The 18,483-nt window shown below is 44.1% G+C and overlaps 1 protein-coding gene across 9 annotated transcripts in view; it reads left to right on the forward strand.

Moving 5' to 3' along the window:
• Window positions 1-18,483, forward strand: part of camkk1a (calcium/calmodulin-dependent protein kinase kinase 1, alpha a) — a 362,000-nt gene that overhangs the window by 298,198 nt on the left and 45,319 nt on the right. For all 9 annotated transcript variants that reach the window (XM_068010057.1, XM_068010055.1, XM_068010064.1 and 6 more), the window contains 3 exons: window positions 10,327-10,526; window positions 16,820-16,873; window positions 17,897-17,970. In XM_068010057.1, coding sequence (XP_067866158.1) covers window positions 10,327-10,526; window positions 16,820-16,873; window positions 17,897-17,970 — 328 coding nt within the window. The remainder of the gene's footprint in view (window positions 1-10,326; window positions 10,527-16,819; window positions 16,874-17,896; window positions 17,971-18,483) is intronic.

Raw genomic sequence — 18,483 nt, forward strand, 5'->3', positions numbered from 1 at the left:
ATACTGCAGACCAGATTGTGACAGGGGAGTAAGAAAGAATAGAAACTTAAAAATAAATGACCAAAAATAAGAAGCACCATGAGACACTCACTGTATGTCTCTCCTGTGGAAAGAACCTGCTTTTTATATAGCACTTTTTACAATGTCCCACAGGCAATGTTGTCACTGTTGTACTGTAGGACACACAACAGCCTATTTGTGCGTAGCAAGCTGTAACAAACAGCAACGCAATAATGACCAGATAACCTGTCTTAGTATGTCGGTTGAGGGATAATAATGGCCAGGACACCAGAGAGAATTTTCCTGCTGTTCTTTGAAGTAGTGTCATAGGATCATTTACATCCATCTGAAAGGAAAGTCAGGGCCTTGGTTTAACATCTTATCTGAAAGACAGCATCTCCAACAGTGCAGCACTCCCTCAGTACTGCACCAAGTGAGACTTAAACCCACAATCTTTTGACTCGACGTTGCAGGGGGAGGAGGGTGGTGTGTGGTGCGGTAGCTACCTAATGAGCCATGGCTGACAGTAAATTGTGAAGTATACTCTCTGTTCCAGAGTATAATTTGATATTATTTCTGTGGCTTTTCTTCTTAATCCGCTTTTCTATCGTCAGATCACTTCAGGTAGAAGCAGCTTTGTAATTTGTTGAGCTGCTGATGCTGTGTAATCTACCCATTAACACCTCGGGGCGGGTTTTATCGCACAGCCTTTTAACGACAGGAAATAGCTGCCCATATGATGGTGGCCTCGTTAATGGTCACCAGGCCGAGTACAGATCACTGAGGTGGATCCCACCTTGCTCAGCCTGTACAAACGCACTAAGCTGCTGCCAGAAAATATTTTGCAAGTAATACCTGACTCTGGCATTTATATCAGCCAGTCAGAGCACTGCTGCCTCCCGAGCAGCAGCCAAGTATTGAATCTTGGAGCAGGTGTGCGTTGGTGTTCCTCTGGGAACATAGGAGGAGGCTATTCATCCCCTTGTGTCAGTTCCACCATTCAATTAGATCATGGTAGATTTGTATCCTAACTCCATGCACCTGCCTTAGTTCCATATCCCTTAATACCTTTGTCCAACAAAAATATATCGTGATCTTGAAAATTTAAATTCATCCCCAGCATCCACAATCTTTTCGGAAAGAAGTTTCTAGATTTCCCCTACCCTCTGTGTGAAGACGTGCGTCCTGACATCACCTCTGAATGGCTTCGCTCTAATTGTAAGGTTATGCCCCCTTGTCCTGGACTCTCACCCAAGAGGAAATAGTTTCACTCTACTTCACTTTATCAAATTGTTACGAACATGTGAGAAAGGTGTCTAGGGGTCCCTTTTAGCCTTCACCTGGTCTTATTGTAATACGGTTTTGTGTTAAACACACTGTGTTTTGAGCTCCCCCTTGTTCACGCTTTCCAATTATAAGGAAAAGAAATGAGCACAAACAGGCCTTCTTAGGTTTAAAGAAGAAAAGTGAAATTTATTAAAACTTAAACTTAAACTCTAATTTGGTTAAAGCCTACGGATACACACCACAGCTCATGCTAGCGTGCATACGCGATACGCACATGCAAATAGAGACAGAAAAGAGCAGAAGAAAAATAGTGGAGAGGTTTGAGGCAATCTCTGAAAAGGGTTTTTTGTTACTGTACTTCAAGCTCGCTGCAGGGTCCTTGATTATAGCTAGTCTTGTTTTTCGCTGGGACCCAGTATTCTTCTGAAACCTTGTTCACTGGAGGAGATTTTTCTCTCTTGGTGTTCATATGTCTTCAATGGTTTCCGAAGCTGGTGAGAGCGAGATGAGAGCAGACAGGAGAGAGGTCTTTTCAGTCCAGGAGCAAACAGCTTTCTGAGATCAAATTCTCTGTGGCAAGTTCAAATTAAAAAAACACCAACAGCCAGTTAGTCATGTGATTAAACATGTCTGACAACGTCTGTTTGTGTATTCGGCCATCTTAGCAGTTAACCAGGACTGCTAGCCTCTCCACCTTCAACGTCTGGTAATCAAAGGTCCATTGTGAATTAAATTGGAGCAGGGAGTGGCCCCTGTGCCCTTTCCAAGTACTGTCTGTTACTATGCAAATGTCTTTCCAGTCAAGGGTCTGGTGGCTTTTTTTAAAACAAGTTCTTTCTTTACTCCAGTAACAGTTTTAAAATCAATGTTCATGTGTCACAGAGTCATAGAATTATAGAGCACAGAAACAGGCCCTTCAGCCCATAGTGTCCATGCTGGCCATCAAGCACACTTCAATTCTAATCCTATTTTCCAGCACTTGGCCCATAGCCGTCTATGCTATGGTGTTTCAAGTGTTCATCGAAATACTTCTTAAATGTTGTGAGGGTTCCTGCCTCTACCACCCATTCAGGCAGTGTGTTCCACATTCCAACCACCCTCTGGGTGAAAAAACTTTTTGTCAAATCCCCTCTAAACCTCCTGCCCCTTACCTTAAATCTATGCCCCCTGGTTATCGACACCTCCGCTAAGGGAAAAAGTTTCTTTTTATCTACCCTATCAATGCCCCTCATAATTTTATATACCTCAATCAGGTCCCCCTCATCCTTCTCTACTCTAAGGAAAACAACCCTAGCCTATCCAGTCTCTCTTCATAGCTGAAATGCTCCAGCCCAGGCAATATCCTGGTGAATCTCCTCTGCACCCTCTCCAGTGCAATCACATTCTTCCTATAGTGTGGTGACCAGAACTGTACACAGTACTCCAGCTGTGGCCTAACCAGCATTTTATACAGCTCCAACATAACATCCCTGCTCTTATATTCTGTGCCTCGGCTAATAAAGGCAGGTATCGCATATGCCTTCCTAACCACCTTTTCTACCTGTGCTGCTGCCTTCAGTGATCTATGGACAAATACACCAAGGTCCCTCTGACCTTATGTACTTCCTAGGGCCCTACCATTCATTGTATATTCCCTTGCCTTGTTAGTCCTCCCAAAATACATCACCTCTCACTTCTCAGGATTAAATTCCATTTGCCACTGCTCTGCCCATCTTACCAGCCCATCTATATCGTCCTGTAATCTAAGGCTTTCCTCCTCACTATTTACGACACCACCAATTTTCGTGTCATCCGCGAACTTACTGATCATACCTCCTTTATTCACCTCTAAATCATTAATGTACATTACAAACAGCAAGGATCCCAGCACCGATCCCTGTGGTACACCACTGGTCACAGGCTTCCAATCGCAAAAACAACCCTCGACCATCACCCTCTGCCTCCTGCCACTAAGCCAATTTTGGATCCAATTTGCCAAATTGCCCTGGATCCCATGGGCTCTTACCTTCTTAACCAACCTCCCATGTGGGACCTTATCAAAAGCCTTACTGAAGTCCATGTAGACTACATCAACTGCTTTACCCTCATCTACACATCTAGTCACCTCCTCGAAAAATGCAATCAAGTTAGTTAGACACGATCTCCCTCTGACAAAGCCATGCTGACTATCCCTGATTAATCCCTGCCTCTCCAAGTGGAGATTAATCCTGTCCCTCAGAATTTTTTCCAATAGTTTCCCCATTACTGATGTTAGACTCACCGGCCTGTAATTACCTGGTTTATCCCTGCAACCCTTCTTGAATAATGGGACCACATTCTCTGTCCTCCAGTCCTCTAGCACTTCTCCTGTGGTGTAAGAGATTTGAAAATTTGCCTCACATAACAGCCTGGGATACATCTCATCTGGGCCTGGGGATTTATCCACTTTTAAGCCTGATAAAACTGCTAATACCTTCTCCCTTTCACTGCTAATATGTTCAAGTATATCACAATCCCTGATCTCTACACCTACATCGTCCTTCTCCATAGTGAACACAGATGAAAAGTAATCATTTAAAACCTCACCTACGTCCTCTGGCTCCACACACAGATTGCTACTTTGATCCCTAATGTGCCCTACTCTTTCCCTGGTTATCATCTTGCCCTTAATATACTTATAAAACGCCTTGGGATTTTCCTTTATCTTGCCCACAGTGTTTTTTGGTGCCCCCTCTTCGCTCTCCTAATTACTTTTTAAAGTACCCCCCTACACTTTCTATACTCCTCTAGTGCCTCCGCTGTTTTCAGCACTCTGAATCTGCCATAAGCCTCCTTTTTTTTCCTGATCCAATCTTCTATATCCCTTGATATCCAAGGTTCCCTGATTTGTTGGTTCTACCCTTTACCTTTATGGGAACCTGTTGGCCCTGAACTCTCATTATTTCCTTTTTGACTGACTCCCAGTGGTCTGATGTAGACTTTCCTACAAGTTGCTGCTCCCAGTCCACTTTGGCCAGATCCTGTTTTATCATATTGAAAATCGGCCTTCCCCCAATTCAGTACCTTTATTTCTGGTCCATCTTTGTCTTTTTCCATAATTACCTTAAATCTTACAGAGTTATGGTCACTATCCCCGAAATGCTCCCCCCACTGACACTTCTACCACTTGTCCGGCTTCAATCCCTCGGATTAGGTCCAGTACTGCCCCTTCTCTTGTTGGACATTCTACGTGCTAGCTCAAAAAGCTCTCCTGGATGCACTTTAAGAATTACTCCCCCTTTAAGACTTTTGCACTAAGACTATCCCAGTTAATATTGGGGAAGTTGAAATCCCCTATTATTATTACCCCTCTCTGAGATTTACCTACATATCTGCTCCTCTATCTCTCCCAGACTGTTTGTTCATGTGGCAAAATATGAGTGCCTCATTCTTGGCAGATGGGGGCCTGCATGACAAAATCCTTTAATCATCTTAAATGGTTTGATTCGATCACCCCTTAAACTTCTATACTCAAGGGAATACAAGCTGTCCTCATCATTTAACCCTCTAAGTCCCAGTATCATCCTAGTGAATCTGTGTTGCACCTCCTTCAATGTAAATATATCCTTCCTGCAGGGCAGTGCCTAGAACTGAACGCGATACTCCAGATAATGTCTAACCAGAGCTTCCTATAAACTGTAAAGAAGCTTCCACTGCTTTGCTCCTTTGTAGTCCAGACCAATCAGACAAATTTGCTGGCTTTTCCTCCTCAGCTCCTGTCGGTGAGCATTGAAGAATTCTATTCTGGTTGTTTCAGCAGCTTGCTGCTGTTGCCATGGCAATCACTCATTGAATTTATCCCTGCGAGTATATTTATGTGCGTAGTACCTTTTTATAAGTGCTCGGCACACCCAGCTAATTAGATTTCATCAACCTTCTTTGAAATCACCAAAGACAGTCTATTATTGCATTGTGCTGTCATGGACCGTGCCTGGACGAGAGCCCAAGTTAGTTCCTGATTTTCAGCCAGACTTCAGGAGTGATTACATTGTAGAAACTGTAAAAATCAAATAGGGAAAAACCCCCTTAGGTCATTCTGAAGGTTTTATCTGCAAGGACCTCCATTACATAGATCCTATATGGTGAACCTATATAGATATATGGTGAACCTATATAGATCCTATATGGTGAACCTTCTTTGATGCTTGGACATCTTTCTCCTGTTGCTGCGCTTTTCTATCTCCATTTCTTTATTTATTTACCAAGGTGAGAGTTTTTAGTACTGGGGAATTTTTCGGAGCCCCGCAGTCAGCCTCATGCACTCCTAAGTCAAGTATATCTTGCAAAGCTCAAACTCAGCATTGTGCATATCAGAATTGCATAGATGCGCTGCTGCTGGTTTTCTAAATCTACAAGGCCCACTGAATTGGTTTCCAGCAATCTTAGAAGATATATCAGGATGAACCTGGTAAATAACAGAATCTCTTTTTGTTACATTACATCAACACCCTGAGGCAGTGCTGCATTGCCATCGGTACCATCTTTTGGATGAGTCCTTAAACCAAGGCCCTATCTGCTCTCTAAGGTTGGGGTGGTGATGGAGGGGGGAGGGGTGGTGGTAAAACATCCCCTGGCTCGATTTGAAGATGGACAGGGGAGTTCTCCCCAGAGTCAGGCCAACATTTATCTCTCAACCAACACCATTATCACATTGCTGTAAGTGGGACCTTGTGTGCAAATTGGCTGCCATATTTCCTACATTACTACAGTGACTGTCATATTACTTGTTCGTTTGGTATGTGAACTATTGTAAGTTTACAGGACTACAAGTAATATCTGAAGTATACGTGAGTTTTTATTATATGAACTGGAGCATACATAAGCACATCAACATATATCTTACTCTGTCAGGCTACACCCACACATGTGTGACATGACGTCACCTCCTCCAGTGACCTTCACTTAACAACCTCTCAAGGTGGCCCTCTTAAGGTGGTCCCACAACAGTGACTACACTTCAAAAGTACTTCATTCACTGTAAACTATTTTGGGCTGTCCTGAGGCATTGCATAAATGAAAGTTCTTTCTTTATTTTGAGATCTTGCATTTTTTTCTTAAGGAACTGCGCTCTCTGAAATGTTATCATTTCTAATTGATCAGCCTAGTTACTCATCTTTCTAGATGAGAAGGTAAAATAAATACAAACATGAGCTTAAATTACATCGGATTGTAACTACACTAACATTCAAAGCAAAATAGAGCAACTTACAGACTGACTGTCCGGCATTACATTCAGAATGACACCGAACTTTCACCAATTGAACATCTAAATTTCTGAAACCATTGTTTTTGACTCGTACCTCAAAAACTCTGCACCTTGTCATCATCTTCATTGCCCTCCGTGGTTGCCCACTCAGTTGGCCCAGTCTCTACATAACCACAACATTCCGTTTGACCCAGCACTGAGCTTGAGAACCTCGTATCTTAATCATCACCAAGACTGTTCATTTCCAGCCTTACATTATTTCCTAAATCTGCCTCTACTTTACACCCATTTCCTGAAATCTTTATCCATATCATCTTCACTCCTAGACATGATTTCTCCAATGCCTACTCTGCTAAGCTCTTGACATCTTCACCTCTTAGCCTTTTCCCAAAGGAAAACAGTCCTAACTTCTCCACTCTATCCTCATAACTGAAATTCCTCATCCCTGGAACCATTCTCGTGAATCTTTTCTGTACTCTCTCTAATGCCCTCACGTCTTTCCTAAAGTGCGACGCCCAGAACTGGACGCAGTACTCTAACTGAGGCCGAACTAGTGTCTTATCCAAGTTCAACATAACTTTCTTGCTCTTGTATTCTATGCCCCTATTAAATAAAGCCCAGGATACTGTATGCTTTATTAACCACGCTCTCAACCTGTTTTGCCACCTTCAATGACTTATGCACAAATACACCCAGATCCCTCTGCTCCTGCACCCCCTTTAGAATTGTACCCTTTATTCTATATTGTCCCTCCATGTTCTTCCTACCAAAATGAATGACTTCACATTTCTCTGCATTGAACTTCATCTGCCACCTGTCTGCCCATTCCACCAACGTGTCTATGTCCTTTTGAAGTTCTACACTATCCTCCTCACAGTTCACAATGCTTCCAAGTTTTGTATAATCTGCAAACTTTGAAATTGTGCCCTGTACACCAAATTCTAGGTCATTAATTTATATCAGGAAAAGCAAGAGTCCCAACACTGATCTCTGGGGAACTCCACGACAAACCTTCCTCCAGCCCGAAAAACATCCATTAATCACTACTCTTTGTTTCCTGTCACTCAGCCAATTTCGTATCCATGTTGCTACTGTCCCTTTTATTCCTTCAGCTATAAGTCTGTTGTGTGGCAGTCCTCTGGCACCACCCCCAAGTCTAAAGAAGACTGAAAAATGATGTCCAGTGCCTCTGCGATTTCCACCTTCACTTGTCTGAATATCCTTGGATGCATCTCATCTGGTCCTGGTGCTTTATCCACGTTAAATACTGACAGCCTATCTAATACTTCCTCTTTATCAATTTTAACCCCCCCCCCCCCCAGTGTCTGACTTACCTTATCTTTGAATATTGCCTGGGTAGCATTTTTTTCCTTGGTAAAGACAGATGTAAAGTATTCATTTAATACCTCAGCTATGCCCTCTGCCTCCATGTGTAAATCCCCTTTCTGGTCCCTAATTGTCCCCACTCTCCTTTTACCACCCTTTTACAATTTTACGTTAATAAATCTGCCCAAGCATCTTATGATTTTCTAAGTGCTCTGCTACCATATCCATAATAATAGATTCTAGCATTTTCCCTACTAACTGGCCTGTAGTTCCCTGTTTTCTCGCTCCCTCCTTTCTTGAATAATGTGGTTACATTTGCTACCTTCCAATCCATGACGACGGTTTTAGATTCCAGGGAACTTGTGAAGATCAAAACCTGTGCATCCACTATCTCTGTCGCTACCTCTTCTAAAACCTGATTAATTGTCAATCTCTACTCAAATATACTTCATTGTCAATCATGATTCAGTCTACTTGATTAGCAATAATTCAGAACACAGGTTTGTTCCTGGTACAAAGAAATACTTTCTCAACCATATTTATGAAGGACAAAATTTCACCTCCTCCTTTCTGAAACAGTGGAAGAAGTCTACCCTGCTGCAGCTTTGGATTCCTCTGACAATAACTGTTTGTATTTATATAGCCCCTTTAATGTAGTAAAATGTCCAAAGGTGCTTCACAGGAGAGTTAACAAGCAACATTTGGCACCAAGCCACATAACGAAATATTAAAAAGGTAGATTTTAAGGAACAACTTGTAGGAGGAATGAGAGTTGAGAGGTTGGGAGGTTTAGGGAGGGAATTTCAGAGCTTAGGGCCGAGGCAACTGAAGGCATGCCTACCAAAGGTGGAGCGAATAAAATCAGGGTGCTCAAGAGGCCAGAATTGGAGGAGTGCAGATATCTCGAAGCGTTGTAGGGTGGGGCAGATTACAGAGATTGGGAGGGGTGAGACCATGGAGGTATTTGAAAACAAGGATGAGAATTTTACAATCAAAATTGACTGGTAGCCAACGCAAGGCAGCGAGCACAGGGGTGTTAGGTGAACAGGACTTGGTGCAAGTAAAGACATGGGCAGCTTAGTTTTGGATGCCCTCAAGTTTGCAGAGGGTAGAATGTGGGAGACCAGCTAGGAAAACATTGGAATAGTCAAATCTAGAGGGTTTCAGCAGCCAATGAGCTGGGGATGGTAGAGTCAGGTGATTTACAGAGGTGGAAATAGATGGGGTTACTGATGACGTGGATATGTGAGCAGAAGCTCATCTCAGGGTCAAATATAATATCAAGATTGCAAAGTGTGTGGTTCAGCCTCAGACAGTTGCCAAGAAGAGGGATGGAGGCAGTAGCCAGAGAACTGAGATTTTGTGGAGGTCGAAGATCATGGTTTCCGATATTTCATGGGAGGGAATTTCTGCTCATCCAATACTGAATGTTGGATAAGCAGTCGGACAATTTAGAGATAGTGGAGGGGTCAAGAGAGGGTGTGGTGAGGTAGAGTTGGGTGTCAACATCATACAGATGCAAACCATTGACGCGGGGCAACATGTAGATGAGAAATAGGAGGGGGACAAGGATAGATTCTTGGGGGACACCAGAGGTAACGGTGCGGGAGTGGGAAGAGAAGCTACTTTAGGTGATGTGCTGGCTATGATTGATTGATAAGAAAGGAACTAGGTTAGAGCAGTTCCAGCTAGCTGAACGATAGTGGAGAGGCATTGGAGGAGGATGGTGTGGTCAACCCTGTCAAAGGCTGCAGACAGGTCGAGAAGGATGAGGAGGGATAGTTTATCTTTGTCACAGTCACATAGGATATCATTTTGGACAATGATAAGAGCTGTTTAGGTACTGTGGTGGGGAGGATATTTGATTGGAAGGATTCAAACATGGAGTTTGCTCTAGGAAAAAAGCTGGTATAGAGACAATGGGCTGAATGGCCCCCTTTTATATCTGAAAGATTAAATCTGAATTACTACAAAGACACAATGGGATGATTTTTGTCAGTGTGAATGGGGCAGTAGACAGAGAAATAGAACAGCATGCACATTACTTTTTAAAAATCCTACCACCCACGGGCTCCCTAAGCTCTGACTCGATTGTCCAGCAGGCCTCAAAATGGGCAGGGACATTTGTTGAATATTTAAATCAGGGTCCTGTGCTGGGTGTCAGATACCCAGAGAGCAGACTATAAACCTCACACACCGCGCTTAGTGGTACCAGACAGAGAGATGCCAAACTCGGGATCCTGCAGGAGGCTGGAGCAAACATCTCACTGGCACCTCTTCCTTGTGGGACCAGGAGGAGCCAGGAATATTCACCCCTTCCCCTGCTTATTAACTGCATGTAGTGTGCCTTACAAATTTAAATGAGTCCCATTGCTCCACCTGCCCCCAGCTGCTGTGAGCTGGTACTGAAAATAGGACCTTATCTGTTCTAGATTCTGGAATAAATTGGTTATCAAAATAATGTTATTTTATCTTTCCAATTCCCGTAGTACACTACCAGAAGATCATCCACCGAGATATCAAACCTTCAAACCTGCTCCTGGGGGATGACGGACATATTAAAATCGCTGACTTTGGAGTCAGCAACCAGTTTGAGGGGAATGATGCCTTGCTGTCCAGTACGGCCGGGACCCCGGCATTCATGGCACCAGAGACACTCTCCGAGATCAGGAAGAGCTTTCATGGGAAGGTAGGTAGACGATGGCCTGTGCCTCATTACTCCACCACCAAATGGAAGAGAGTTTCTGAATCAAGATCCCGGTTGGGGTCTTCAGCTCCTGCACTCACATCCTCAATTTTTCACTCATTCACTTTAAGTGTTCATCCGTCAGCCCTGCGCTCGCTGACCATCATTGGCATCGTGATCTGGCCACACTTGAGTTTTAAAATTCTCACCCTTGTGTTCAAAATCTGGACATGGCCTCCATCCTCCATGACTTTGTAACCTTCTTCAGCCTCAAATCCTCCAGGAACCCTGCTTTCCTCCAGCTTTGGCCTCTTGTACCTCCCCAACTTCTTTTGACATCCCTTCTCCTCCCAACCCTCCCACCCACCCCATTGGCAGCCTTATTTATAGCTGCCTGGGCCCAAAACTCTGGAATTCCCTCCCCAAAACTCTCCGCCTCGCTGCCTCTTCCTGCTCCTATAAGAGGTTCCTCAAAGTTTACCTCTTTGGCTAAGTTTTTGGTCACCTGTCCGAATATTTCCTTGGGTTGCTTGGTGTCAAATTTAGTTTGGTAATGTTTCTGTGAAGCACTTTAGGCTGTTTTGCTGTAGGGGACAGGATTGTGCAGTGTGGGGGAAGGGGATGTTGCAGTGTGGGGGAGAGGGATGGTGCAGTACAGGGAGGGGATGATGCAGTGTGGAGATGAGGGTGATGTAGTGTGGGGGATGGGACACTGGTGCACTGCGGGGAGGAAGATTGAGAAAAGAATAGCGAAAGGGGATTCTATAAATAGGGTAACAGACAGCCGTTTCTGCAGCCACAGAGGTGATTCCAGGATAGTATGTTGCCTCCCTAGTGAGGATGTCACTGAGCTGCTGCTGAACATTATGAGTGGGGAGAGTGAACAGCCAGCGGTCGTGGTCCATATCGGTACCAACAACATAAGTAGAAAAAGGTATGAGGTCCTGCAGGCAGCAATTAAAGAGCTAGGAAAATAATAATAAGAGGACCTCAAAGGTAGTAATCTCCAAATTACTCCCCGTCCTGTCCACTAGTGAGTATAGAGCAGATGAATGAGTGACTGGAGAGATGGTGCAGGAGTTAGCGCTTTAGATTCCAGGGACGTTAGGACTGGTTCTGAGGGAGGCGGGACCTATACAAGCCAGACAGGTTGCACCTCAACAGAGCCAGGACCACCTTTGTGGGGTGGTTTTCTTGTCCTATGAGAGAGGGTTTAATCTAATTTGGCAGGGGCATGGGAACTAGGATGTAGCATCAGAAAGGAGAAACAAGATGCACAACAGATTGGGAGAGACAGATAGCACTAGACCAAGGAATAGTAAAGTATTAGGTGGGGTCAGACTAATTGCACTTAGAGTCATAGAGAGATACAGCACTGAAACAGGCCCTTTGGCCCACCGAGTCTGTGCCGACCATCAACCACCCATTTATACTAATCCTACATTAATCCCATATTCCCTACCACATCCCCACAATTCTCCTACCACCTACCTACACTAGGGACAATTTACAATGGCCAATTTACTTATCAACCTGCATGTCTTTGGCTGTGGGAGGAAACCAAAGCACCCGGTAGAAACCCACACAGCCCCAGGGAGAACTTGCGAACTCCACACAGGCAGTACCCAGAACCGAACCCGGGTCGCTGGAGCTGTGAGACTGCGGTGCTAACCACTGCGCCAGTACAACTTTACAATGCATGTATGTAAATGTACAAAGTGTAGTAAATCAGGTTGGAGCGCTATAGGCACAACCAACCACATGGGAATATGATGTTGTGGTGATAACAGGTACCAGGGTCAATAAAAGGACTGAACTGGGTACTAAATATTCCTGGATCCACGGTGTTCTCAGGATCATCACAGGATTGTTACAGTGCAGAAGGAGGCCACTTGACCCATCATGTTTACACTGGCTCTCTGAAAGAACAATTCCTTTCAGTTCCATTCCCCAACCTTAGTTTAGTTTAGTGATACAGCACTGAAACAGGCCCTTCGGCCCACCGAGTCTGTGCCGGCCATCAACCACCCATTTATACTAATCCTACACTAATCCCCTATTCCTACCAAACATCCCCACCTGTCCCTATATTTCCCTACCACCTACCTATACTAGTGGCAATTTATAATGGTCAATTTACCTACCAACCTGCAAGTCTTTTGGCTTGTGGGAGGAAACCGGAGCACCCGGAGAAAACCCACGCAGGCACAGGGAGAACTTGCAAACTCCACACAGGCAGTACCCAGAATTGAACCCGGATCGCTGGAGCTGTGAGGCTGCGGTGCTAACCACTGCGCCACTGTGCCGCCCCATAACATTCTTCCTTTTCATATAACTGTCTAATTCCCTTTTGAAAGCTTCAATTGAACCTGCCTTCACCACGTTCTCAGGCAGCGCATTCCAGACATTAACCACTTGCTGCGTGACAAAGGTTTTCCTCATGTCACTTTTGCTTCTCTTACCAAATACTTTAAATCTGTGCCCTCTCATTCTCGATCCTTTCATGAGTGGGAACAGTTTCTCTCTCTCTACTCTGTCCAGACCCCTCATGATTTTGAATACCTCTATCAAATCTATCAGCAAAGATAAGGAAAGAAAAAAAGAAGGGGTGGCAGTATTGATTAATGAGAATATTACAATGCTGGAGAGAGAAGTTGTCCTAGAGGGATCAAAGAGAGAATCTTTTTGGTTAGAGTTTAGAAACAGTCGAGGTGCCATCATACTACTGGGTGTTTTCTATAGACCACCAACTAGTGGGAAAGATCTTCTTTTTTCTTCTTTGGCCTCCTTGTCTCGAGAGACAATGGGTAAGCACCTGGAGGTGGTCAGTGGTTTGTGGAACAGCGCCTGGAGTGGCTATAAAGGCCAATACTAGAGTGACAGGCTCTTCCACAGGTGCTGCAGAAAAAATTGGTTGTCGGGGCTGTTACACAGTTGGCTCTCTCCTTGCGCTTCTGTCTTTTTTCCTGCCAACTGCTAAGTGTCATCGACTCACCACACTTTAGCCCCGCATTTATGGCTGCCCGCCAGCTCTGGTGAACGCTGGCAACTGACTCCCACGACTTGTGATCAATGTCACAGGATTTCATGTCACGTTTGCAGACGTCTTTAAAGCGGAGACATGGACGGCCGGTGGGTCTGATACCAGTGGCGAGCTCGCTGTACAATGTGTCCTTGGGGATCCTGCCATCTTCCATGCGGCTCACATGGCCAAGCCATCTCAGGCGCCGCTGAATTAGTAGTGTGTATAAGCTGGGGATGTTGGCCGCCTCGAGGACTACTGTGTTGGAGATGCGGTCCTGCCACCTGATGCCAAGGATTCTCTGAAGGCTGCGAAGATGGAATGAATTGAGACGTCGCTCTTGGCTGACATACGTTGTTCAGGCCTCGCTGCCGTAGAGCAAGGTACTGAGGACACAGGCTTGATACACTCGGACTTTTGTGTTCCGTGTCAGTGTGCCATTTTCCCACACTCCCTTGGCCAGTCTGGACATAGCAGTGGAGGCCTTTCCCATGCGCTTGTTGATTTCTGCATCGAGAGACAGGTTACTGGTGATAGTTGAGCCTAGGTAGGTGAACTCTTGAACCACTTCCAGAGCGTGGTCACCGATATTGATGGATGGAGCATTTCTGACGTTCGTTTTCTTGAGGCTGATGGTTAGGCCGAATTCGTTGCAGGCAGCCGCAAACCTGTCGATGAGACTCTGCAGATACTCTTCAGTGTGAGATGTTAATGCAGCATTGTCAGCAAAGAGGAGTTCCCTGATGAGGACTTTCCGTACTTTGGTCTTCGCTCTTAGGCGGGCAAGGTTGAACAACCTGCCATCTGATCTTGTGTGGAGGAAAATTCCTTCTTCTGAAGACTTGAACGCGTGAGAGAGGAACAAATGTGCAAGAAAATTACAGCGAGGTATAAAAACTATAAAGTAGTGAAAGTGGAGGACTTCAATTACCCTAATATAGACTGGGATAGTTTGATGACAGAGCGGCACTTCTAATTCACTGCTGCATACGTCGAACATGTAGAATTTACAGCAGGGTGCCTCCCTTCTGGCTTGTTGGATTTTCTTCCAGCTCTTAGCTGGACAAGCTTCTTGGTGATTCTTCTTTCTGGTTGTCCCTCTCTCTCTCTTTTCAAGGGCTGCCTTTTTAAGGTAATAGGTTTGTCACACCATTTTTTGGTAGGAGATGCTTTGGTCTCTCTCCATGTGATCACACAATGGTCCAGGATGAGAATAATCTGGTTATTATATTTCCACTTCATACCATCTTTGTTTCACTGGAACCCATTAAATTCAGGAATGTTTCAGGATGGGTGTAATTGACACCTTTCAACCTCGTTAGGCATTCTTTGTTCTAAACAGACAGTGTGGCAATGTTTGAATACACATGCAGCCATCTTTTGCAGCATTGCCTTTTTTTTTGTTAAAGTCCATTTCTCTAACTCTTCAGTTTTTTATTCATTGTCGCACTTTGCATAAGGATGGCAAGCAGTATGTTTCTGGCCGAAAAAGGAAGGAGGTATTGCAAGATCTGGTTCTGGGGAATGAGGTGGGTCAATGGATCAAGTATCAGTAAGGGAACATTTAAAGAACAGTGATCATGGGGTGTCATAAGGTTGAGATTGGCTATGGAAAAGAACAAGCAGCAATCGAGAGTAAAAATACTTAATTGGAGAAGGACCTTTCTTACCTTTGCCAGTTCTGATGAAAGATTACAGACCTGAAATATTAACTTTGCTTCTCTCTCCACAGCTACTGCCAGACCTGCTGAGTATTTCCAGCACTGTTTGTTTTTATTACAAAATTAACAATGACTTGGACAAGTGTGGATTAATTAAGGAAAGACAACACAGATTTGTTAAAGGCAAATCATGTTTAACTAACTTGATTGAGTTTTTTGATGAGGTAACAGAGACGGTTGATGAGGGTAATGTAGTTGATGTGATGTATATGGACTTTAAAAAAGGTGTGTGATAACGTGCCACAGAATGGGCTTGCCAGCAGAGTTGAAGCTTGTGGAATAAAAAGGAAAATGACAGCATGGATACAAAGTTGGCTGAGTGACAGGAAACCAAGAGTAGTGGTGAATGGTTTATTTTGGACTGGAGGAAGGTGTTTACAGAGGGGTTCACCAGGGGTTGGTAGGAGGACCACTGTTTTTCTTAATCTGTATTAATGATGTAGACTTGGGTGTGCAGGGCACAATTTCAAAATTTGCAGATGACACAAAACTTGGAAGTATTGTGAACTGTGAGGAGGATAGTGATAAACTTCAAGAGGACATACACAGGCTAGTGGAATGGGCAAGCAAGTGACAGATGCAATTCAATGCAGAGAAGAACAAGATTACATTTTAGTAAGAAGAACGAGGAAAGGCAATATAAATTAAAGGATACAATTCTAAAGGGAGTGCAGGAGATGAGGGACCTATGGATATATGTGCACAAATTGATGAAGGCAGCAGGGCAGGTTGAGAAAGTGATTAAAGAGGCATACGGGATCCTGAGCTTTATAAATAGAGACATAGACTACAAAAGGAAGGAGGTTATGACGGACCTTTATAAAATGGGCCTCAACTGAAGTATTGTGTCCAATTCTTGGCACCACACTTTAGGAAGGATGTGAAGTCTTTAGAGAGGGTGCAGAAAGATGTATGAGAATGGTTCCAGGGATGAGGGACTTCAACTATGTGACTAGATTGGAGAAGCTGGGGCAGTTCTCTATTGAGAGGAGATTTGATAGAGGTGTTCAAAATCATGAGGGATCTGGGGCAGAGTAGATAGAGAGAAACTATTCCCATTGGCTGAAGGGTTGATAACAGAGGACACTGATTTCAGCTGATTGACAAAAGAAACAACAATGATATGAGGAAAACCATTTCATACAGCGAGTGGTTAGGATCGGGAAGGCACTGCCTGACAGTGTGGTGGAGGCAGATTCAATAGCAGCTTTCAAAGGGGAATTGGATAAGCATCTGAAGGGAAAAACTTTGCAGGGCTACGGGGAAACAATGGTAGAGTGAGACTAGCTCTATTACTCTTGCAGAGAGCCAGCATGGACATGATGGGCCAAATGGCCTCTTTCTGTGCTGTATCCATTCTGTGACTTTATCTGCTTCCATTAGTTTCGTCTGTTTCTTTATGGCTGAGTAGATCAGATATTGAAGGATGGAGTGTGTTGGGCTGGAAGGTGGGTGTTGCGGAGAGGTTGAGTGGGCTGATGCTGCTACACTAGGATGTCTACTTTCAAATCAGTGGAGGCAGTTGTAGTAACATTGTGAATGTTGTTTTTCAGGCTTTGGATGTCTGGGCCATTGGTGTGACCTTGTATTGCCTGGTCTTTGGCAAGGTAGGTAAAAAATAGCTCTCAAACTGTGATAGGATCCAGGTTAACTGTAAATTTGTTGGAAGTGCTGCAGAGTGCCTGGAAGTTAGGCTCTGATACACAAGATCTATTAAATAACAGTAGGCCTTGCTCGTGTACTGGAAAAATAACTTTTATTTGTGTGAATTCTCTTCATTTGCCTGTGTCATGGTAATCCCTCACAAGGTAGCAGAAATTATATTCTTCAAAGCTGCCATTTTGTTCAGGGTTCTGCTTTAACTGCAAAGATGAAGGGGAAACTTCAATTGTCAACAAGATTGTGGGCTGGCCTGGTCCACCCTGACTCTTTCAAGCAGTGCACCTTGATTTGTTTCTCCTTTCTGTTACTGTTTTACTGCTGCTTGCACTGCACACAGTGCTGGAAAGCAGCAAATACCCTTCTACTAGTGGAGTCCTGGAGGCAGCCAACTGGAGAACAACAGTGTCCGAGCAAAAAGTACCCTCTAGGTGTCTGTCCCACCCTAGCAGGTAACACTGCCACTCAGCACCTCGCCTGACAGCCCAGCCAAGGTGACTAACCATGTGAAAACTCAGTGCCATCATTCTGTGGCCCAATCCATTCAAACTACTACTGTTAGAGAAACTAGGAAGCCTGTTTGTGAAGACACTGAGATTAGGATGCTAAAGGAGAGACTGTTTATTACTTGCCACAAAGCTCACTCCTAACACCAGACAGCCGGTGCTGCCTGGCTCTTTATACATACACATTTGAGTACAATTAACTAATCAACACCTGTTCACCCTATTACCTTCAACTACCAGGTATCAAACATCCAGTAACATAACTTTAGACCCTAACAACTGCCAATATTGTAAATTGACGAACCAATGTAAAAATAATTTGATAGAGTGAGATGACGGAGGCTCATGTGGCTTAGATCAGTTGGGTTGAATAGCCTGTTTTCTGTGTAAGTCAAAATACATAACATTGTATAAACTGTGTAACAGCAAGAGGATTCACTAACACCTTTGTACCTTTGTCTGCAGTGTCCGTTTATGGATGACTATATCCTGGCACTTCATGCCAAGATTAAGAGCTGGCCTGTGGAATTTCCAGAGAAGTAAGTAAGGATGGTAAAATGTTCAAGCTATTTGATGTCACGAGCTGTTGCAGGGGAAAGGGAGATGACTAGCCATTCAATTTATTTATCTTCCTGATTAGATGACTCTGTGCCTCTGATCAGGAACCTATTGGGAATTTTGGGCCCAAATACATCTGTAGTATCTTCATAATCAAATAGCAGCTAATAACATTGCCACCAATTAAATAGGCCACAATGACAAGCTAGGAAGTTGGAACAATCATTTCCTTTCTTGCATACAGTCTAAGGAGCAATAAATTTACAGCAGTAATCTATAGACTCACTCAGTTTAGAAGGTTCTGCGCTCTAGCCCCATTCCAGCAACTGCATCAATAAGGCTGGCACTCCAGTACAGTGCTAAGGGTTCACTGCACTGTTAGAAGTGCAGTCCTTCCAATAAGATGGCAAACCAAGGCAACTCCATGACTCCAACTATTCGAAGAAGAACAAGGAGGTTCTTGGCCAATATTTATCCCTTAACCGATATCATCA

This window comes from Heterodontus francisci, chromosome 30, assembly GCF_036365525.1.
Source record: "Heterodontus francisci isolate sHetFra1 chromosome 30, sHetFra1.hap1, whole genome shotgun sequence".
NCBI classification, from domain to species: Eukaryota; Metazoa; Chordata; class Chondrichthyes; order Heterodontiformes; family Heterodontidae; genus Heterodontus; species Heterodontus francisci.